Source organism: Choloepus didactylus, chromosome 5 (assembly GCF_015220235.1).
Source record: "Choloepus didactylus isolate mChoDid1 chromosome 5, mChoDid1.pri, whole genome shotgun sequence".
Taxonomy (NCBI): Eukaryota; Metazoa; Chordata; class Mammalia; order Pilosa; family Megalonychidae; genus Choloepus; species Choloepus didactylus.
This window is the reverse complement of record NC_051311.1, coordinates 48,315,095-48,339,873: the sequence shown is the minus strand read 5'-3', so window position 1 is coordinate 48,339,873 and position 24,779 is coordinate 48,315,095. Positions and strand designations below refer to the sequence as shown.

At 35.7% G+C, this 24,779-nt stretch overlaps 1 protein-coding gene across 2 annotated transcripts in view; it reads left to right on the top strand.

The window, feature by feature from the left end:
* Positions 1-24,779, top strand: part of MGAM (maltase-glucoamylase) — a 223,086-nt gene that overhangs the window by 106,541 nt on the left and 91,766 nt on the right. The window contains exons 4-14 of one of the 2 annotated variants that reach the window (XM_037835989.1): positions 11,121-11,244; positions 11,348-11,457; positions 11,774-11,928; positions 12,770-12,941; positions 16,723-16,822; positions 17,471-17,583; positions 18,915-19,040; positions 21,245-21,376; positions 21,471-21,569; positions 23,476-23,589; positions 24,531-24,615. The exons of the other annotated variant lie outside the window; for it this stretch is intronic. Coding sequence (XP_037691917.1) covers positions 11,121-11,244; positions 11,348-11,457; positions 11,774-11,928; positions 12,770-12,941; positions 16,723-16,822; positions 17,471-17,583; positions 18,915-19,040; positions 21,245-21,376; positions 21,471-21,569; positions 23,476-23,589; positions 24,531-24,615 — 1,330 coding nt within the window. The remainder of the gene's footprint in view (positions 1-11,120; positions 11,245-11,347; positions 11,458-11,773; positions 11,929-12,769; positions 12,942-16,722; positions 16,823-17,470; positions 17,584-18,914; positions 19,041-21,244; positions 21,377-21,470; positions 21,570-23,475; positions 23,590-24,530; positions 24,616-24,779) is intronic. 2 annotated transcript variants of the gene reach the window in all.

The following is a 24,779-nucleotide window of genomic DNA, read 5'->3' as shown; positions in this document are numbered from 1 at the left end:
AGAATGTCAGTGTAACCTAAACCCTTCATTGCAGAAGTCTCCTAATGACATATTCAAGCCAATTCCCACCTGCTGAGATGCAACCACTAATACAATTTTTCCACCATAGTTGTCTTGCCTGTTCCAGAACTTCATGTAAATGGAATCATATAGTGTAGTGTAAAGCTTCTTTCATTCAGCTTGATTTGGGATTCATTTATTTTGTTGCATGTATCAGTAGATGATTCTTTGTATGTTGAATGGTGTTCCATTGTCTGAATATACCACAGTCTGTTTAAACATTTTCCTTGTCATATGTACTAGAATGTACATGACAGCAGTATTGACATTTTCCTAGAAAACCATCCACCTCATCCATATTTTTAAATTTACAAGTTTGAAGTTGTACTAAGTATATCTTTATTATTTTTATGAGATTTATCCAATTGTTGGGTATGGTTATAGATAATTCATCCTCTTTGCCATAGAGCATTCTATTGTGTGAATACAGTAGAATATTTTTTTCCACTCTACTGTTGATAGGCATTTGGGTGGTTTCCATTTGGGGCTTTTTAAAATAGTGCTGCTATGAACATACTAGTTATTCTCTTTCGGTGAACATGTGGGAGCATTTTTATTGGGTCCATACCTAAGAGTGAAATTATCAGTTCATAGGTTATGCACATGTTTAGTTTTAGTTGATACTGCAAAATATCAATTTTCAATCCCTCCAGCAGCTTTACGTCTTAACCAACTCTTGATGTTTTCTCCATTTTCTCCATTTTTCATTATAACCATTCTGGTGGGTAAGTGGAATCACTGTTGTGGTTTTAATTTGCATGTCCCTAAATGACTAATGAAGTTAATCACTTTGTCACATGCTCATCACTCGTTGGATAATCATACATATTGTGTCTGTTCATTGTTTTTTTTTTTTTTTTTTTTTGCCCCAGTTTTTTTTCTATTGGGCTGTCCATCTTTTTCTTATTGCTTTGTAGGAGTTATTTGGGTATTCTGGATACAAATATTTTGCTGTTTATAGATGTTTTAGCATCTTCTTTTACTCTCTGGGTTGACTTTTAACTCTCTTAATGGTAACTTTTGATGAAAAAAGGGTTTTAATTTAATGTAGTCCACTTCATCATTTTTTAGAGGTTAATACAGTTTTTTGTCCTATTAAAAAATTCTTGCCTACTCCAAGGTCAGAAATCTATATTCCTATGTTTTCCTCTAAAAGTAATATTGTTTTATCTTTTGCATTTAGATCTTTAACCAATCTAGAGTTGGTTTTTTTTTTTTTTTTTTTTTTTTGGTATGGAATCCAGAAACATTTTTTTGAGGTAGGAATCCAGAAACATTTTTTTCCCATGAATTTCCAATAGACTCATCACCACTTATTGAAACGACCATCTTTTACGTTCTCCACTGTAGTGGCAACTTTGCTATAAATCAGATATTCTTATATGTGTGAATCTTTTTTTGGAATCTCTATTTTTTTGTCACTGTCAGTTTGTTCTTTTTGCTGATACCACACTCCTTAATTACTATAGCATTATAAGTTTTGGTATGTGGTCTTATAAGTCATCCAAATCATTCTTATTTTCCTTCAATGTTGCCAAGTCTATTCTTGGCCCTTTTTATTTCTGTAAAAATTTTAGAATCAGTCTGTCAGTTTCCTCACAAAAGCTACTAGAAATTTGATTTTGATAACATAAAATTTACAGATTAATTTTGGGAGAATTGGCATCTTTACAAGAGTGACTCTTCTAATCACTGAGCTTAGAATATTACTCCATTTTTTGAGATTTTTATTTTTGAAATTTTTATTGTGGAGGTATTGCACAGTTTTTGTTAGACCTATTTGATATTTTGATACTATTTAAACGGTATTATTTTTAACTTTTAATTTTCTTTTTATTTTTTGCTGGTATATAGATCTAAAATTGATTTTTGAATAGTTCTTGTAACAGCAATCTTCTTAAATTTATTTACCAATTCCCCATTTGTCTGTAACTCTTTTGCATTTTTAACACAATAATGTTATCCGCAAGTAACATGAATTTAAATATTTTCTCAATATGTATTCCATTTTCTTCCTTATCTTGTAATATTGGTTTAACCTAAGGCTCCTTTTTCTTTCTAATTTTTTATCATCAGTTTGATATATCTGATCTAAAAAGCGATACGCAACTATGGTGGGTTTTAGAAGATGGGACTTTCTGAAGACTTATCTTAACAAGAAATAACATTGCAGAAATATATTAACTATAACAGTAGAATTTCCTGCTTTTGGAGGAAGTTGGCTACATATCATCTACAGAATTTAAGTATCAGAGACTCTATTGAAGAAACACGTACATTAAACGGGAGTTGGACTAGATAATTTCCAAGTCAATTTTCAACTCTTAATTTCTGGTAGTCAATAATTTCTGACTGAAAAATGATGTAAAATCTATGTGGAAGAAAATTGGAGAACTGTTTAGAAAAGTTTGGTGCTAAGGAAATAGAGACAGGGAGAATTATGAATCAGTTGCTGTAGTTCAGTCATGAGTTTGTGAGGGTCAGTTTTATTGTGGTGACAATGGAAATAGGAAAGAAGGATTATATGTTTAGAAGGAAGAGATATGGGGTTTGAAGGAGAGGGCAGAGTAAGTGCCTCCAAGGTTTGACTTTTGATTTCTTGGACACTGGTAATGGTTTAAAATTGAAATAGAGATGTTAGGCCAGATATAGTATGCAAAAATTTATGTTTACCTGAATGTCTTGATTATTTTGTTTAATTGTTTTTTTATAGAGGTCTATAGACTTTGGAACAATTTATGACAATGAAACTGACCTTTTGGACATTACAGACTTCAGTTTCAGAAGCAGTGTGGTAACTTTATGTCTGCCTCAGATGTAGGTATACAGAGATTTATCCCAGATCCCCCAAATCTTTCTCCACTACTTTCTTCCTCCAGCCTTCTTGTGATCGGGAAGGAATTAGGCAGGGATATCAATTAGATCTAGAGATTTTAATGGTTATAACATGTTTGCATGATTTAGAACAGTTATACCCATATTGTGACTTTTCAGAACAACTACATCAGATGTTAGCATCTGAAGTATTTTGTAGAACTATACCTTTTTCAAATGAGTAGTATGGTGATATAGTCTTTTATTTTTTATTAAACAACATATGCTGAATACATTCCTTTAATAAGAAAGATTTAGATATTGTAGCTACATATAGAATAAAATTGGAAAGTCCTTAATCACAATACTTTCTCTCTACCTCCAAAACCCCGTCCCAGAATCAAGTCAATAGCTAAGTGTGTGTTCTTTTTATCTTTCTATGGGTTTGCATTTTTATGCATATCCTTGTATATATAGGTTTTTGCATTAAAATCAATTTGATTATACGGTACATAATTTTAATGACTTGCTTTTTTAATATAATAAAATATTTTCCTTGTTAAGACAATTACATTTACCACATTCATTTATTTTTGAACTTCTTTTGCCTCTGTCAAGATGCTCTTTTGATTTTCTTCTGTTACATTAAACGATTTCTTAATTTTGAATCATCCTTGCTTTCATTTGATAATCCTTACTTGAGTATTATTAATTAATTCTTTTAATACACTAATGAGTGCAAATTCCTGATATTTTATTCAGATTTCATGCATCTATATCTTTTTAGTGAAATCGACCCAAACATTTTGTTTACTTGTTTATTTGAACTGTCTTCATCTAGTTTGTTACCATGCTTATTCTAGCTTCATAAAATGAATCAGGAAACTTTCCACCATTTTATGTGTTCCGAAAAAAATTAATATAATATGAGAATATTGTATTTCTAAAAGATAAGGTAGAGCTTTTATTCCAAAGCCATCTGGGAAAGGTATCACTTTTTTAGGGAAAGATCTTTGATGACCTTGCAAATTTTTCCATGGTTACTGGTCATTTCAGGTTTTCTATCTCTCCTTAGCTAATTTTAATAATTAAATTTTTCCATGTACAGATCTATTTAATTTGGCGTTCACATTTATTGGAACATACTTATACAAATAATTCTCTAATCTTTTTTACCCATTTCAAAAAATAGTTTCTCCAGCATTTTAATTTTTGCTTCTAATCTTGTTTGTTGTCCTTTCTTTTGGCCAAAATAGCACTAAATAAAATATTTTTATTTCCTTGATTTTTCAAAGAGTCTCCTTTGTATTTATAGATCTACCAAACTAATGTCATAACATGTTTTCACACTATAGTACTTATCAATGTGGAATTACAGAAGGAATTGATACATAAACCATTGGAATGTAATAGAAAGTCCAAAAATACATATTCACACACACACACACACACACACACACACACACATGCACACATATACATGCACTTAAATTTAGTTTATGATAAAAAATGGCATTTCAAATCAGTGGTGGAAAGAAGGTTGTTCTGGTTTGCTAATGCTGCCTTTTTGCAAAACACCAGAAACGGATTGGCTTTTATAAAAGGGGGGTTATTTGGTTACACAGTTGCAGTCTTAAGGCCATAAAGTGTCCAAGGTAAAGCATCAACAATCGGGTACCTTCACTGGAGGGTGGCCAATGGCATCTGGGAAACCTCTGTTAGCTGGGAAGGCACGTGACTGGCATCTGTTCCAGAGTTCAGGTTTCAAAATGGCTTTCTCCCAGGACGTTCCTCTCTTAGCTCCTGTGCATTCTTCAAGGTGTCACTCTTGGCTGTAGCAAGCTTGTGCCTTCTGTCTGAGCTTATATAGTGCTCTAGTAAACTAATCAAGGTCCATGCTGAATGAGCAGGGCCACGCCTCCATGGAAATTTTCTAATTGGAGTTATCACCTACAGTTGATTGAGTCACATCTCCATGGAAACAATCAAAGGATTCCAATCTAATCAACACTAAATATATCTGCCCCCACAAGATTGCATAAAAGAATATGGCTTTTTCTGGGGGACATAATATATACAAACTGGTACAAAGGTCTATTCAATTAATGGCGGTGTCTCTTGGTCTCACCTACTAGGCCAGTCCTTTGTCTTCTCTATCATCTGGATCACCACCAATCATAGATGAGACCTGGAACAGAGTAGGCACTCAATATTTTGAATGGGCCAATTAATATTTTGAATTGACTTGCTTCTTTTTTCCTTTCATTAATAATTGCTTCTTTTTATTAATACTTCATTTATTTTTTTGTAATATACTTTGTTCTTTTCTGATTTCTTTTTGTTATTATTAGAGAAGTTGTAGGTTTGCAGAAAAATAATATACTGGGATAATTTTAAACTTGCTTTTTAAAAACACTTTTGTTTTATTACTTCTTTCTTTCTCTGTTGACATTTTATTATTCAGTCTTAATATTAAGGAATTTTAGTGTAGGCATTTAGGGCTGTAAATTTCCCTCTCAGCATTGCCTTCACTGCATCCCATAAGTTTTGATATGTTGTTTTCTCATTTTTATTTGTCTCGAGATACTTATTGGTTTCTCTTGCAATTTCTTCTTTGACCCACTGGTTGTTTAAGAGTGTATTGTTTAACCTTCATATATTAGTGAACTTTCCAGTTCTCCACCTTTTATTTATTTCCAGCTTCATTTCATTATGGTCAGAGAAAGTGCTTTGTATAATGTCAATCTTTTTAAATTCATTGAGACTTATTTTGTGACTCAACATTTTAGTCAATCCTAGAGAATGATCTATGGACACTTGAGAAGAATGTATATCCTGCTGTTTTGGGGTACAATGTTCTGTATATATCTGTTAGATGTATTTCACTTATCAAATTATTCAAGTTCTCTGTTTCCTTATTGATTCTCTTTCTAGATGTTATAATTGTTGATGGGAGTGGTATACTGAAGTTTCCCACTATTATTGTAGAGACATCTATTTCTCCCTTCAGTTTTGCCAGTGTTTGCTTCATGTACTTTGGGGCACCCTGGTTAGGGATGTATATATTTATGATTGTTATTTGCTCTTGATAGATCGCATCTTGTATTAATATATAGTGTCCTTCTTTGTCTCTTATAACAGTTTTGCCTCTAAAGTCTATTTTGTCCAATATTAGAATAGCTACCCCAGCTCTTTTTGGTTATTATTTGTGTGGAATATATTTTTTCCAATCTTTCACTTCCAACCTAATTGTGCCCTTGAGTCTAAGGTGAGTCTTTTGTAGACAGCATAAAGATGAATCATACCATTTTCTTCCATTCTGCCAATTTGTGTCTTTTGATTGGGGAGTTTAATCCAGTAATATTCAATGTTATTAAAATAGCAGTACTCACTTCAACCATTATATCCTTTGGTTTTTATATATCATATCTTATTTTTGTCTTTCCTTTTACTCTTTTGGTTACCTTAACTGATAATCTTCATTTCTATACTCTCCTCGAAACCTCTCTGTCCTGTCTTTTCCTTTCAGTCTGCAGAATTCCCTTTGTATTTCTTATATGGCAGGTCTCTTGTTAACAAATCTTCTCAGTTTCTGTTTATCTGTGAATATTTTAAACTCTCCCTCATTTTTGAAGGGCAGTTTTGCTGAATAAAGAATTCTTGGTTGGAAGTTTTTGTCTTTCAGCAACTTAAATATATAATACTACTACTGCCTTTTCGCCTCCATGATTTCTGATGAGAAATCAGCACTTAATCTTATGTGACAAATCGCTTTTCTCTTGCTGCTTTCAGGATTCTCTCTTTATCTTTGGCATTTGACATTTGGATTTGTGGGTGTCTCAGAAAACATCTATTAGGATTTATTCTGTTTGGGATATGTTGGTCTTCTTGGACATGTTTATTTATGTCCTTCATAAGAGTTGGGATATTTTTTGCTATTATTCCTCAAATATGCTTTCTGTTCCTTTTCCCTTCTCTGCTCCTTCTGGATGCATATTTTTGTGCACTTTGTGCTGTCATTCAATTCCCTGAAGCCCTGCTCAATTTTTCCATTCTTTTGTCTATCTGTTATTCTGTCTGTAGGATTTTGATTGTCCTCTCTTTTAGTTTGCTGACAATTCTGTCTGTTCAAATCTGCTGTTGTATGTCTTCAGTGTATTTTTACTCTCTTCTACTGTGCCTTTCATTCTATGAATTCTGTTATGTTTCTTTTCATACTTTCCAATTCTTCTTTATGCTCACCCAGTGTCTTCTTAATATCCTTTATCTCTTTAGCCATGTTTTCCTTCATCTCCTTGAATTGATTTAGATTTGTTTGAGCATCTTTAATTAGTTGTTCCAAATTCTGTGTCTCCTCTGAAGTTTTAATTTGTTCCTTTGACTGGGCCCTCTTTCTGTTTCTTAGTGAGACTTGCAATTTTTTGCTGATGTCTAGGCATCTGATTATCTTCATGAGTTTACTCTGAAGGTCAGTTTCTCTCTCTTGCCTAGGGTTTTATTATTGATTGGTTTTTGTGTTAAGGCTCTTCTTTGACACTTGGTCCAACTTATTCTAGACATTTAGATTTGCCCATGTTTAACTGATCAGACTTTTTCAGCTCTTCTTCATCTGATTCTTGTCCTGGGTATGTGGTACAATTTTTAAGATTGCACTATTTGTGCAATTGTTTCACCCCCCAGGAGAAGCTTCTTTCCTCTCTTCTGTCTCCAGCAATCTTGATATGTTCTGTGTATTTTTTTTTAACCTCTGAAGTTTTTTCCACTCTTTTTGTTGTCTCTAGCTGCTTTTGCCAGGAGGGTAAATTGTGGGATATGGATCACCCTGGACAGCACTTTTCCAAATTAGTATTTCTCAGCCAAAGTAGGGCCAAGAACTCACAAAGGGAGTGCAGACCAGTTCTGAAGAGCCCTTGGGTGAGGGTCAGGAAACATTCCAATAAGACTTTTCGATGCCTCTCCACAATAGCACTTCTGGCCTGCCCAGCAGTTGATGCTCTACAGCAATCTTTTCCCCACAATTCTAGGGAGGACCTGCATCTTTACACCTCCACTGCCTTCATCCCTGTTGGGAGGTTGAAATAATGACTCTGTTGGCCCCCATCTGGGGCAAGCTAAAACAATGATTCAGAGCTGGGACACAGCTATCTAAATTCACCAATCAAAAGCCATGATCAGTATTCAGTCATGCCATCCCTGGCCCCCCTCATTCTTGAGGAAGAGGGCTTCCATGTTTCTCTCTATCTGCAGCAGCAAACCAGGGACCAGACCCACAGTGGCTCACCTCAAGAGTGGAGTGAGCACTGGTGGCTGCTAAAGAGCAAGGTACTAGCAGTTCTTTACCACTGTTTCTCACTCTTTTTGCCTCAATGCTTCCCTGGATGCTGTATAGTGCTCCTGACCTCAGGAACTCCAGAACAGTTGTTCCAGACAGTTTCTGCCTGCCCAGTAACTGTTTTTGTAGGATAAGTGAGTCCTATAGCTCTATACTCCACCATCTTCCCCAGAAGTTTCTTCTATTAAGGAGTTTTAAAACTAGTTGTTCAGAATCTTAACTTTCAAAATATCTTGTTGCTTATTTTTAATGGATGCAATAGCTTTGTGCCTCTCTCTAAATATAATAATTTATTTTGAAGTCACCTTGTAATGCTTTCTCTACTAAGTGCTTCTTCCAATTTGTATATTTCGTTTGTTAAGTTTGGTGACTTTCTATTATTGAGTTGGTTTCTCTTAAGTGTTAGGTGATGATTCTTTACTGTCATCTTTATATCTAAGTAACAGGGCTTGCCAGTCCTTTTTACTTTGGCTCACACTCAGTATTCAAAGAATAAGGAAAGGATGGTTGGAAGGATTATGGGCAACTTGTCTTGGGTGGGTCTTTGACCCTCTGGTTGTCCTTAGCTGGGGTATTACCCTGCCTCTGGGCTCCCAGCGTGTTTCCCCACTCCCTATGGACTAATACTATGGGATGCCCACCAGTTAACAAGAGCTTAGCAATAGCCATAAGGAATGTGAGTTTGGCAAGCAGAATGCTGTTAGTAGATTTTCTCACTCAATTACACAAAATTATGCCCCAGACTTTCCTCTGCTTCTCCTACACACTGAATATGGGCTCAATCATTTCTATTTCTTCCCTTATGTTTTAGCTATGAATATATTTTCCCCCAGATTGGACACAATCTATTTTCTAGTTTCAGGAATTTTATAACACTTCTGGTCTGCCATATTGCCTTTCATTTTTTCTGTTTTATAATTTATTTGTGATTGTTTCCTAATGACACTTCTATGTTAATCCATGGTTATATAGGACCTTTAGAAAATACATCTCACCAAATAATAATTAAAATAAACCATCTATGTAAAATCTATACTATTCTGTAGCACTGTAAATAATTTATCTTTTATGGGCAGTTTATTCAAACACCATGATTACATGGAACTTTGAATAGGGAGTGAGATCTGGTTGGTTTGTACAGGTTAGTGTGAAATCCCAATACATCTCAAAGTAATTTGGGAAGAGAATAAAAATGTATTTGCAAAGCCCACTTGAGGAACTGGGGAAAAATGTAGAAATAAACTTTCTCACCTGTGGAATTACTGATATTCTCACAAGCACTGGGGACTACCAATTTAGAAGACTGAGCCCTTGATCTTGGGGCTTGCCCTTATGAAGCTTGTTACTGCAAAGGAGAGGCTAAGCCTACTTATAATTGTGCCTAAGAGTCACCCCCAGAGAACCTCTTTTGTTGCTCAGATGTGGCCTCTCTGTCTAAGCCAACTTGGCTGGTAAAAACACTGCCCTCTCCCCACTTTGGGACATGAGTCCAAGGCATGTAAATCTCCCTGGCAAATTGGAATGTGTCTCCCAGAGATGAGCCTGGACCTGGCATCATAGGATTGAAAAAGCCTTCTGAACCAAAAGGGGGAAGAGAAATGAAACAAAATAGAGTTTCAGTGGCTGAGAGGTTTCAAATGAAGATGAGAGAACATTCTGGAGGGTATTCTTATGCATCATATAGATATCCCTTTTTAGTTTTTAGTGTATTGAATTAGCTAGGAGGAAATACCTGAAACTGTTGAATTGCAACCCTTGATTCTTGAAGACAATTGTATAACTATGTAACTTACATGGTGTGACTGTGTGATTGTGAAAACCTTGTGGCTCACGCTCCCTTTATCCAGTGTACAGGCAGACAAGTAGAAAAATGGGAAAAAAAAATAAATGAATAATAGAGGGAGTGGGGGATGGGATGTTTTGGGTGTTCTTTTTTACTTTATATTGTTATTCTTATTTTAATTTTTTTGGAGTAATGGAAATGTTCAAAAATTGTGGTGATGAATGCACAACTATATGATGGTACTATGAACAATTGATTGTACACTGTGGATGATCTTAGGGTATGTGATTATATCTCAGTAAAACTGAATTTTAAAAAAAGACACTAACTGTAATCAAACTACTCTGAGAAACCCCATGTGGTTTGTTTTTACCTTATAGATATTTTAAATTTTTATGTCACCTTGTCTCCTTTTTCTATCTTAATTTTCTCTTTTTATTTTCATTTGTTTTACTTTTCTTAGTTCTCTAAAAAATGCATCTTTCTTACTATGTTGTTAGCCACTTGTATAACTCTTCCTCAAGATAAAGTCCAGATGCTGTTGTCTGGTATCCAGGTCACTCATAGTGTGGATACTGTGTACCTCCAGCCTCATTTCTCTTACTCAATAATCTTGGCACAATAACTTTCCTAGACATTTCACACATGCTATCTGCATTGCTGCTTTCTCTGCCTGAGATACCTTGTGACTGTTCACCTTTCTAACTCCTCTTGATGCTTTAGAACTGGACTTACCTTTCACATACCTGGGAGTTCTCCCCTTTCCACCTCCTGTCTACTAAGTTGGGTACTATGTCTGGTGTCTGTGTTCTCTTAACCCCTGGGCACATTCTACTTAAGCATTCATCTCATCATTCTGTAATTGCTTGTTTAATTGTCTGGATTTACCACTAAACTATAAGTTTGTTGAGGGCAAGAACTGTGTCTTCTTTATCTGTATTATTGATTCCTTGCCTGGAAGACAAAAAGTACATGTTGGATGGATAAATGTGTGGATAAATGAAGAACGAATAAACAAATGAATGCAATATGACCCATCAAATTATTCCTGGAAAAAATGGATTATGAATAGACAACTAATACTTTCCTTCCTTCATTTTATAAACTGTTGACTCTGTGCCACTGTTACAGGCAACCTGCAGCTTGCAACATCGGTGCTGCTGGAATCCTGTGGCAGATACCAGTGTCCCCTGGTGCTTCTTCCCCAGGAACTGGGGCTATGAGGTCAGCAGAGACTGTGAAAATACAAGCAATGGTGAGCATTGCCCTGCTCTTGTCCCAGGGAATAACTTTATATGGTCCAGGTAAATTAACTGCAAAATAAAGGCTAAAAGTCTCTCCCCTAACCCCTATCTTAGGATTTAAAGTCCAGTTGGAAATGTTGCCATCCCCATCTCTGTTTGAAAATGTTGTCAGCTCCGTCCTCTTCACAGCTGACTACCAGACATCCAATCGTTTTCATTTTAAGGTTTGTTTGGGAGTTACCATTGAATACATCTCTGAAAAGAGCAGCGGCCCCACCCTGGGTTCAGATCATTCTCCATTAGGCATTGCCTAGAGGTGCAGGGGTGGAAGGTGTCTCTGTTCCTCTTTGAAGGAATCCTCTGATGGGTGAGCTAAATTTTGACTGAGGGCAAGTGATGGGTGATTTCTGCTTACAAGTCAGGAACCACAGGGTCAAGAATTAGAAGCTGTTCTTGGGGCATATTTGAGAGCAAACATCTTTTATAGTTCTATAAGAAAGTGGATATACCTTAAATTGACCTCTGTTTTTCTCCTGACAGATCACTGATTCAAATAATGAACGATATGAAGTACCTCAAGAAATTCTTAAGCCATTTAATGGGACTGCTGATACCTCCAATTTGAACTATCACATAGAGGTCACTAATAAACCCTTCAGCATCAAAATAACGAGGATGAACAACAGAAGGGTCTTGTGAGCATTTCAATATTCTTTGTACACCTTTGAATATACAGTCCCAACTTCACTAATTCTGACCTATTGTAGGTGGGCAATGAGATAAGTATTACCTCAGAAAAATGGCAAAGATTTTACTGTCAATTAGTAACACTCTTAATCTGTCATGATTGTGGAGCAAATAATACAGGAATATAATGTGCTATTTTGCTAAGTTATGCAAATACACTTTTGGTTCATGTGCATTTTTTAATAGGGGATTTTATTATTTTGAATTAATAGTCAGGCTGGAACTCAACTTCACTGTTTATCATTCCAAATTATTTCCTGGGAAACTTACTGTCAATCACCTAACAAGAGTTCAAACTTATATCACAAATTGTATTGGAGAAAATATAAGCATTAATGTAAGTAAACCTGTATTAAATCCTGGTTCCAACAAATCACCAGTGCATTGTGTAATAATCGGCAATGTGCCTCACCTCCTTCAGCCTCGTTTTTCTTGTCTGTACCAAAGGAGTTCAGAAGACCTACTTAAGAAGTTGTTAATAGGTGTAATGACATAATATTTACAAAGCCTCCACTGTAGCCCGCATATGCTGTGGTTGCACAGCAAATATAAGGTCCCATCTGCTCTCTTCTCCCAAATCATCCAACTTGGGTTCCTGGTATCCTATCACTAGTGCTATGCTCTTCTAGAATTAAAGAACTAGAGGCACCCTAGAAAGGCTTTCAAAGGTTGCATGAAAATTGATGGTAAGACTTGAAACATCTAATCAGTAAGGTGTACAAGGAAAGGAGCAGACAGTTTCCTGGCAGTGAGGTTTGTTCAGTGACTCCCCCTTCCTCCGTGGCCCAGGTTGGACACGAGCATCGGGCCCCTCCTATTTAGCCAGCAGTACCTGCAACTATCTTTCCGACTGCCCAGCACCAATGTGTACGGGCTGGGAGAGCATGTGCACCAGCAATACCGCCACAACATGACGTGGAAGACCTGGCCCATCTTCACTCGGGATACCACTCCCACCGAGGTAAGGCAGCCTTCCTACTGCTTCTTGATCACAATAAGGAATACACCCTCCTTTCTGGAAAGTAGCCTACACAGCAAACTCTGGTTATTATTTTGTCCAATTTAGATCTGTTTGTTTTGGAGAATACTTGTCCTTGTGTTTTGTAAACTCACAACTAGAAACATAGCAATTTTTAAAAATCTAACTTTTAGAGGAAAATATAATTCACTAATGATATTGATGGAGTCTATAATACATTACAAAATACTTCTACAAAGTAACTGTGTCTGGCTTTGACAATTGAGTAAATAACTAGAGGGAGAACTTCAGCAGTCACCATTCTCAATAGAAGTTTGTAGATAATCTGTCTCTTGACAGTTTTAATATTGTGCTAGGTACTTGCTACTCAAAGCTTGTTCCAGAGACAGTATTGTTGGCATCACCTAGGGGCTTGTGAGAAATGCAAAATCTCAGGCCCTTGCTGTTTTGGTTTGTTAAAGCTGCAGGAATGCAATATACCAGAAATGGATTGGCTTTTATAAAGGGGATTTATTAGGTTACAAATTTATAGTTCTAAGGCCATAAAAGTGTTCAGACTAAGGCATTAACAAGAGGATAATTTCACTGAAGAAAGGCCAGTGGCATCCAGAACACCTTTGTCAGCTGGGAAAGCACATGGCTGGCATCTGCAGGTCCTTTGCTCCTGGGTTGTGTTGCTTTCAGCTTCTGATTCCAGTGGCTTTCTCCTTAAGCATCTGTGGGTTCTCATGTAGTTTTTCTGGAGAAAACTCTGGGCATCATCTCTTAGCTTAGCATCTCCAAACGTCTTTCTGGTCTGCATCTCCAGGTGGGTCTATGTTGGCTCTGAGCTCTCTCTCTCTCTCTCCCTGAGCTCTCTTAAGGACTCCCCCTCCAGTAAACTAATTGAGACCAACCTTGAATGGGTGGGGTCACATCTCCATGGAAATAATCTAATCAAAAAGTCCCACCACAATTGGGTGAGTCACATCTCCATGGGAACAGCCTAATCAAAAGATTCCACCCACAAAAGGTCTGCCCTCACAAGAGTGGATTAAAAGCACATAATCTTTTATGGGGTACATAACAGATTCAAATCAGCTCACTAGTCCAGACCTATTGAATCAGAATTTGCATTTTAAAAAGGTCCCCAAGTGAACCACATTCATAAGGTATGAGAAACACTGTTTCAGAGTAGTGCTTCTCAACCTATCTATAGAGAAAGATTAGTTTCTTTCTTCTTTTCTCTCTTCAATCCAGCATGGGCAATACTTTTATAAAACACAGTTAAAATATATGACTAAGAAAATAAAATTAAAAAGAAAAAGCCAAAGAGATACAAAATACAAACCTGAGTTTTAAGTTGTATGGACATATAATTACTTTTCTAAACTCTTAACCTTGACTTTGATATTCATTCTGTTGCTGACTGGTAAAACACAGCTTGAGAAGGTACCAGTCTGTGAACAACACTTTGAGTAGTGTTGCTTTGTGGAGTATTTTTCGAAGCCTCCATTGTGCTGATGATGTTTCTCAGATCTGTGCAAGAGATGCAGGATGATGCGAAGGAGGGGTGGCACTGAAATTTTGAATTCAGATTCCATAGGAGATAAGCAAAGTGACTTGCAGTGTCTGATGCAATGCAGGGAACACACTAACTGAACTGAACAAAGACAGAAAAGCAATGGCCAGCAAATTCGCTAAAAGGCTTGTGTGTCAGTTTGAATGTGCTATGTCCCCCAAAACGCCATTAACTTTGATGTAATCTTGTGTGGGCAGATGTATCAGTGTTGATTAGATTGTAATTCTTTGAGTGTTTCCATGGAGATGCAACCCACCCAACTGTGGGTGATGACTCTGATTGGATAATTTCTGTGGAGGTGTTACCCCACCCATTCAGGGTGGGTCTAAATTAAATCACTGGAGTCATAGAAATGAGTTGACAAACAGAAGGAACTCAGTGCAGCTGTGAGTGACATTTTGAAGAGGAGCTACAGCCAAGAGGGACACTTTGAAGAATGCACAGGAGCTGAGAGAGGAGCTTCAGCTTACAGAGACATTTTGGAGATGGCCTTTGAAAGCAGACTTTTGCTCCGGAGAAGCTAAGAGAGGACAGACACCCCAAGAGCATCTAAGAGTGACATTTTTGAGGAGCTGAAGCCTAGAGAGGAACATCCTGGGAGAAAGCCATTTTGAAACCAGAACTTGGAGCAGATGCCGGCCACGTGCCTTCCTCAGCTAACAGAGGTTTTCCGGATGCCATTGGCCGTCCTTCAGTGAAGGTACCCGATTGTGGATGTGTTATTTGGACACTTTATGGCCTTAAGACTGTAACTGTGTATAAACCCCCTTTTATAAAAGCCAATCCATTTCTGGTGTTTCACATTCTGGCAGCATTAGCAAACTACAACAGCTTGGTCGAGGACCTTGACAATTCTGGAATACTAAGCATCATACTAAGCTTGATTTCTACCACTGAAATTCTTTACTTGTGTATATAGATATACTAAAAGTTCTAGGTATGTATGTGTGTATTCAATGTATGTATGTGTATATATATGTATGTTTGTATATATTCATTCATTTTTTATTTCCCTTCATTCTTTCTGAGTACTGATGTCTTGACTCTTTAAGGTTAAAATTCTAAATTTAGCCCACTCTGGCATAGGCCTTTTTGGTCTTTTTTTGTTTTGTATGGCATGCTGATTCTTTCTCCATTTCTTCTTCTGTCTGGGCTTTACCATTATCAGTACATTGTCCTATATCAGGTGCTACATTTGCAACATTATCACACAGGAAGGTTCTGTAAAAGTTTCTACATAGTATAGCATCATTAGTTTCTATTTTTATAGCACTTAAGTTACATACATATCTCTTTTTTATGTCAGTGCTTATCACAGTCCTGCAACAGGTTCAATTCCTTTGTTTTTCTTTAGTCTTAAACTTTTTTATTACCTAAATAATCCATATTCATTATAAAACATAGAAAATGCAGATAGGCATAAAGAAGAATTTTAATATCACTCATAATACCATAGCCTTCTGTAACATTCTTGGATATGTCATTCCAGAAACTTTCTAATTTTTTAAAAATAACTTGATTAGGTATAATTTGTATACCATAAAATTCATTTTTTATATATTCAATGAATATTAGTAAATTTATCAAGTTGTGCAACTGTCACAATCCAATTTAAATCATTTTATCACCACAATAAGATTCCTTATGATCTTTTACACTTGATCCCTGTTCCCATCCCTACCCCAGGCAACCACTGATCTACTTCTGTCTCTATAGATCTGATTTTTATGGCCATTTTGTATGCATGGAGTCATACAATATGTGGTCTTTTTGTATCTGGCTTCTTTCACTTAGCACAACATTTTGAGATTTATCCACGTTGTAGCATGTATCAGTATTTAATTTATCATTATTGCTGAATGGTATTCCATTTTATAGATATTCTACATTCACCAGTTGATTGCATTTCATTACCTTTTGGATACAGTACAGAAACAAATAAAAAAGTTGGAGAAGGGAAGTAGAATAGCAATTATCACTTTCATAATGAGCAGCATGCTATTGAGAGGCAGTGAGACTGGGAATCAGGAAAACCAGGTTCCAACCAGGCTAAGATATCCCACCCTGAGGAAATATGAATGTCTATCAAGTACATGTTGTGCATAGGTTTTGATTTTATTTTAGGGTGAATTAAAACATTTTTTAATGCATAATACTATTAGTTCTTATATCTTTTTTTTTTTTTTTTTCTTTTGCTGACAGGGCATGACTAATCTGTATGGGGCTCATACATTCTTCTTGTGCCTTGAAAACGCCAGTGGCAACTCTTTTGGGGTTTTTCTGATGAACAGTAATGCCATGGGTAGGAAGAATCTTTGTATTTTGGCATGCATGTGATTTGGGATGCTGCAAGGCTTCTATAGAAAGTGAAACCTACACATCCAGTTTATGCTTCTTAAAGCTATTTGCATTGAAAACTGCTTCAGGGCTCTCCTTTGATGCAATGTTTCCCATAAAATTCTGCAGATGATAGAACCCATTGATAGAGAAGCTCCAAAGATACCTAAAGATTTTTAAATTTAAACCATGTTTTGTTTGTAGACAACAAGGCTGTATTTTGTAGGCCATTTCCCATAGTCCACTTCTTCCCCATCGAGAACCCTCCTCATCTAGTTTCTGGATTAATGTTACTCTAACAAAGTTTTTAAAAAAATTACTTTAGGTTTACCCACTTGCAAACCCCAGAAGTTTGTATTTTTATATGGCCAGATTAAAATAAAACTTGTTCTTCTTTCTCTTAAAAACAAAATCTCAGTTCTTCATTGGTGTTTTACTCATTCAGTAGTCTGATTAAACTTCAGCAACTCTCTAATAAAAGGAACGTGTAATTTCCATCCTTTTCAAAATGAGACTGGAGCTGTTTCTTTTGGATGGCTTAGCTATTACCATTCTAGAGAAGAGCATATTTTCAATCAGGAGATTCTAATAATTCTCATTTTAATCCTTTCAGAGGTCACCCTTCAACCTGCTCCTGCAATCACTTACCGCACGATTGGAGGCATTCTTGACTTCTATGTATTCCTGGGAAACACTCCAGAACAAGTGGTTCAGGAATACCTGAAGGTATGGCTTCACATGGACAGTCATCATTCATTGCTGTTCTCACACATATTCATTATAAATTAACAAGAGGAAAATAAATTTTATGAGTAAACTATGGATTATAAATGCTGGGTTTGTGTCTTTCATTCATTGTACATTTATTTCAGTGAACATATTGGATGCCTTCTGTATGCAAAGCAGGCACTGTGCAAGTTTCCAGAAATGTGAGAATAAGTCACATTCCATACTGTTTTCAAGGGACTCATAGTTCACCCATGTGTAATCAGTCATTTCAGAGACTTAAGGCATTAATGAACAAAGTTCAGTCATTCATTCAATAAATAAAAATCTAGTGAAAAGGAGCTGTTTAAGAGTAACTCTGCTAGTTATTGAAAATCGCTTTTATAGATTTTTTATTCAAACTATTAGGAGAGGAATGAAACTGAAACACTATTTAGCCTAAAATTCCTGTGTTAAAGTTGAGAAAACTCATGTGCAGAAAGGGAAAGCAAATCATAAAGGTATATGAAGTGACTCATAAAGGCATATGAAGCATTGTTCCAAACTCTGGCAAATTTAAAGCCAAATAAGAGAAATAAGATGGAGCCCAGAATAATTATAATAGGATATACCCTGAAATAAATGTCATTAATGAGATACAAATAAACTGTATGAGAACTCAGAATCATGACAGAAAGCACCCTGCAGAAGGGACTCTCATATTGGAGGGCAGGGACTCTTTGGGACAATGTAAGGCAGGACACTATCTGGGATCTTCTCAGAAATCTGGCTTGAGAAACTTGGAAAACTTGAATTTTAAACACATTCCATTATTTCTTCACCCATCCCTTTCCCAATCCCATTAGTCCTGGTCCCTTTATCCTTAGCATATACCAATATCTGACATTATATTAAATATTTATTTCTTTATGTTTTGTGTGCTCCCCACTAGAATTTAAGCTCCTGAGGGTGGGAACCATGCTTGTTTTGTCTACTACTATATCCCAAGTGTCTAGATCAGCCCTTTCCACAGTGTAAGCACTCAGAAAATATTTATTGAATGAATGAATGAATGATTGCCTTCCTCCCAAGATTACACTGTTATTCAAGCATTTTCTGCAAACTCCCGTTATTTTATGATGCTGCCCTTGTTTGTAGTGCATATAGGTATTTAATAAAGAAAGATGTGAGTTGTGAAATTTCACAAATTACCAAGTGGATACTCTTGGCTCTGTTATTAGGTCTGGAGACTTTACAGAAAATGTAATGGAACCAGTATTCCCAGTGTTGGAAAAGGTGCTGAGATAGTGTTTATTCTAAATGGTAGACACTTCTTTATCTACCTTTTTCAGCTTGTTGGGAGACCATTCTTGCCTTCCTACTGGAGTCTTGGGTTCCAGCTTAGTCGCAGAGATTATGGTGGCATCAATGGATTGAAAAAGGTTGTAGACCGAAATCGTGAAGCTGGGATCCCATATGTAAGTTGAGACTTCTCCTATTCTACATTAGACACTATTTTCCATATTTTTTTTTATTTTTTGCTAGAATTCAGTTTACTAGGAAAAAGCATATTCTCTCTCTCTCTCTCTCTCTCTCTCTCTCTCTCTCTCTCTCTCTCTCTCCATCATCTATCTATGCAGTAGATCAGTAGATAAATAAAGTAGATGGATAGCTAGATGATAGATAAAGATAGATACAAAGATAGATAAAAATATAGATATAGATATAGATATACATTCACACTTACTGTTGGAAATTTGCCTATTAAAATACCTATCACATCATAGAACTGTATATGGAGTCAGTTAGATATGGCTTTACCTCTTCCTAGTTCTATGCGATATTGGACTAGTTAATTAACATCTCTGAGTCTTAGTTTCCTCCTTTAGAAATAAGAATGTAAGACGTTGGTGGGCTGATAGTAAAGGAATGCATTAAACCATGATGGAATGCATTATACCATGATGGAAATCACCTAGTGTAGAGAAGGAAATCCTCAAAGTTAGCTGTTATTGTATAAGAGGAAACAACACCAGAAGTGACATGGTTTACAAGAGCTGATAATTATAATGGACAGTAAATGAGGTCACTTTCTCAGAGTGACCTTGTACAGTCCTTCCAGATCTGACAGACTCTAATTTTGAAAGCTCTGTGGTTACAAAATATTTATGATGTTCAATGTCCACCAGTAAAGCAAAAGATATTAATTAATTGTATAATATTTTATAACCTCCTTCAGGAGGTGCACCAAATGTGGTTAATGAAGTTGTCAAAGCAATTTGTTTGGGGCTAGCTTTTTGGAACTTTGTAACTTTGATGTAAGCATGTATTTTTTCAGCATCTGAGAAGATCAGTGAAGGTGAAATGACTTTGGCCTGATCTCAGGGAGTCTTCTCTTCATTCCTTTCTCTGAGTAGCAATGAGGGCAGGCAGTGGGATGAATTTTTCCTGTGAGAAAACAGATGAACACTGTGTTGCTTTGGTGTTAAGGGAAAATCGATCATGGTCTAATTTTACTTTTTCCATTTCTGCTACTGCAAACACCCAATTTCAAGAGTAAATCAGACTAAACCTTGCCACACCTTTATTATTTTACAGAGTGCTTTCACATATATTTATTGCTATTTTGTAAATGAGGAAATAGAGAAACTAAGTGGGCAATGACTTTTCCAAGGTCACTTAGCTAGCTAAGTGGCAGGGTCAGCATTCAATTCTACTTCTTTTGAAGCTACATGCGGTGTTGGTTCCGAACTCTCTTCCTGCCTTTGATGGGAAGGGTTTTTTTTGACATGTTGCCAGTTAGGAAATAAATGAGCTCTTCTTCCATGGACCAGATTTTTTTCCACCACATGGCTGTGAAGGACACGTGAGTCCTTAATGACTGCCCAGTGTTAGAATAGATGATGCTACATTGGGCAACAGTTCACATGCTGTTTTCCTTCAGGCCGATAAGCTAGAGGCTTCTAAAGCATGAGCTATATCTAGAAAGACCATGAGGGACATTTAGGAGACTTTTTTGAGTCTTTGAGGCATGTGGTTGAGTGGGAAAAAGTTTCTGGATTCAAAGGGCCTATCACCAGAGCCCCAATCTGTCCCCCACCCACCCATGTATGTGGTGGAAAACATCACTTAACCTCTTCAGTTTTCAATCTTCCCACTAAGACTATGGGCTGCTTCTCACAGGGTAGAATGCAAACACAAGAAGTAATGTATGTATAAGAATTTGGTTAGTTCAAGCTCTTTCCCTTTATTATTTATCTTTGTTATTACCTTAGCAGTTTTATAGGGCAAGAAGACCATTTTCTTTCTCTTTTTATGATATATTCTGTTTGTAACTACATGACATAATATTACTAATATACTCATTCAATCAAACACCTGTTTCTTGTGAAGCAGCTAAGCTCTCAAGTTAAAGAGATGAATAAGACATGGTTCCTGCCCTCAAACTCCTCATGTAACTTTTAACATGCCTCTATCAGGGTGAGAAGGTAAACCTGCAGCCTGACAGTGGTTACATCTTTCAGAGAGGACTGATTTGCAACTGGGATGTAGCTGAGCCCTAGAAATTCCAGAATCATTAAGAAATATGGCTTCAGTTTTAATGATTGGGAACCAGAACTGTAATATTTCCTTCAGCATAGTGATATTTCCTAGGTTCTAATTGGCCAGTTCTATTTTTCAGGATGTCCAGTACTCTGACATAGACTATATGGATGGAAAGAAGGATTTCACTTATGACAGTGTGGCTTTCTCTGGTCTTCCAGAATTTGCCAAGGAATTACACAACAGTGGACAGAAATATGTCATTATTATGGTATGTTGAAACACTTTCCTGTTGCCTTGATTTTTTCTTTCAAAATACAAAAAAGCTTTATAAAAATAACATTTATATCATATTTATTTGTTAGAATCCTGGCATTTCCAATACCTCTGACTACAAGCCCTATGAGAGTGGAAGGAGACAGAGAGCCTGGGTCTTGGGGGACAATGGATTTGTCGTTGGGGAGGTAATTTCTCAAGAAAATCAGAGTAAATTATAATTATTTTGGAAAGTTTGTACATTGGGTATGAAGATGGGAGGAAGGCAGATGGCAATATTGTTGCTGTCTTTATGGCTTTGAGGTTTCTTTTATTATTTTTAAACCAGTAGATGTAACAGAATGATTGAAATTCTGAAGGATTTAAAAAACTAGACCCTGATCCTTTGATACTACAGATAATTGAGAAGCAATATATTACTAGAAAGAAAATTCAGTTATACTTAATTTAAAGTAATTTAAATATACTTAAAGTCTTCCCACTTCCTGTTTCTAACTCTTCTCCAAAATAGTAAATTCAGCTAATTATCTTAGCTGCAAATTGCTCATAGGTTAATGAGAAACTTATCTCAGCTAATATACTTTTAATTTACATGAGACATATAGATAGAGCCCAGCCTTAATTCTAACAATAGCAATTTATAAACAAGTCCTAGATTATTGCATTATTCTGAATTTACTAAAATTGTTATTTAATCTACAAATTTCATCTGACTGTGATTCTTGTTTCTCCTGGATAATTTATCTCAGGTTTATGGATGTCACCTTCTCTAAATCTGCTCACTTAATTCCTCTTAACTTTAATTGTTTACAATACTTCATTTTATTCACCTTCTTTTCCTTCAATTCTAACTTTTCATAAAATGGGTAGAGAAACTCTTTCTTCTTCCCAAACCAAGTCTTTGTTTTTACTATTTGCTTGAAGAGCATTTCTAAAACATCTGGTAGACCCATATTCATATATAAGTACGAAATCAGAGGCCATAGTCAAATACAATTTTTTTTCCTTATCTAATAAATTAGATTATCTATACCTGTGAGTCATTTCAATAGTTTTTAAATTTAGGTGATATAATTAGGAATTTGCATATTATGACTGGAATTTAATTAAATGGCTACTTCCATTGACTGATAAATAACTTGAATCATCTGATTGAAGATATTGGCAGAGGTAGGTGCAGCTCATTATAAATACATTTGATAGAATGAAGTTTGCAGGGCCTGTGATAGGTAGAATTCACTGTGACTGCCTTTGCCACACCACCTGTTGTTTCCTAAGGTCCAAAATTACCTCTAATTAGTGCTTGGTGCCTCATTACCTAAAACAAAGTACTAGGAGTTCAGTCTGTTTATAAAGTGAGAATTTCAAACTCCCATCTTGAGTTTTAAGAAGCCTCCGCATTATACACACACAAACATACACACACACATACATATATACACACATATATTCATAATGCTGCCTGAGTGTAAATTTGTCCCTAAATGACAAACTATAAATTTGTTGGGACAAAGAGCAAGAATGTTTTCTCAAAAACTTGTATCCTAATGTTCAGAATTTTCAATAATTTGGCTATGGCTATATCTTTGTGTTATTTGTGGAAAATGTTTAAAGTTTCTATTTGATAGAAATGGATAGGAAGAGAATAATATTTTCCCTGAGTAAGAAGCACAAGCTTTGCTTAACCGTTTTAAAAAGATTGCTTATAGGCCAAAAATCAATAGTTATTTTCAAGAGTCATTATTCGATGTAGGTTTCAGATGAACTTAAATTAAGTACTCAGTTGTTATCTTTTAAAATTTATTTAGTTGGACTTCCCAGTATTTTAAACAGTTTTCCAAAATGGCTTGACAATGAAATCTTACTCTTTTCTTTATATTTGATGGCTTTTCAGCTATTTAATATCAATTTCTTTTCCCTTTTTTTTTTTTTTTTTTTTTACCTTTGATTCTTTTGCATCTATTTGGTTGAGGGAGCGAGTCACAGATTTTGACTCAAATGATAAGCTACATGGGGGGTTCCTGTAGAAAAAATAGTAGTCAGTAGTTGAACCATTAAGCTAATTAATTGCCATGGTTTCTTCCTTGTCTTTAGGGATATTCTGGACCAATAGTTTTTCCTGATTTTAGTAATCCAGTGTGTACTCAGTGGTGGACTGAGCAGTTCACTGAATTTAAGAAAATTCTGGAGTTTGATGGAGTGTGGATTGTAAGTGGTTATTCCAAAATCAAATTTCTTTTGGAAATGGATATTCCAAATTTTTAGATGAAATTTTACTCTGATATGTAACAAAATAGTTTGCTTGACTTAGTCATATTTAAAATTCTTTTACTTAATGCTAAACTTATATGCAGTGAATTAGGCCCCTTAAAAGCCTTAAAAGCCTTAAAAGCCTTAAAATCCTGGGCTCTAATTCTGGACCTACCAGCAACTGATTATGTCCTTTTGAAAAAATCATTTGCTTGTCCATGGCCACAGCTTTTTCCTCCATTAATTGTCTTCCAGCTTAAAAATACTGTTTTATGAAAACTATAAACTCAATTTTGTGTGGCATTGATGCATTAAAATTTAGTTAATCATTAGAGAATAATTAATGAGGTCATTGTATTTTTAGGGGATAGCCGACATGGAAATTTCTTTGAAATTTGAAAAAAATGTGTCTTTGTTTGGTAGCAGGATTAGGCAGCTTATTTTAAAATCCACTTGAAAGAAATGGATTTGATCTCAATTATATTCTCTTATTGTTTCTCCCTGTCTTGCATAAAGGTCAGAGGAAATTATAAAATAGAGATATTACCCCTATTTTAGGTTCTTTGAAACAATACTGAAATAATAACAGTAACAATAAAATCTTCACAGTTTATAAGGAATCAGCCATTAGAATGGTATTCCTCAATTATCTTTTTGAAATCAATTCACAAAAAAGGTAAAATGTGCCCAATTTAGAACTTAAAATTATCTTAGGTGCAATCTAATCCAATAACTAAATTTTAGTGAAGATAAAACAGAGGTCAAGAAATGTTAGGGAGATTATTCAAGATCCCAAATCTAGTTAATAGTAAACCCAGATATCTTGACTTCTAGTTCAGTAGACATTCCTCAACAGCTAGTTATGTATCAATAACATTTTCCATTTTGTGTCTTTGAAGGAAATGGATGAAGTATCTAACTTTCTTCAAGGTTCTGATCAGGGGTGTGAATCAAACACCTTCAACTATCCTCCTTTCACTCCTCGTAAGTTTTCACCTGCTTTCTGATGATGTCACTATGAGACGTGGTTTAAACAAATTCAATAATACTCCGTGTTGTCAAGAGGAATTTCACTTTCCCATCCAAGGGATTCCCCCAAACATCGTGACCCCTCTTCTACTTGTGTCCCTGATGCATTGTTTGGTCTC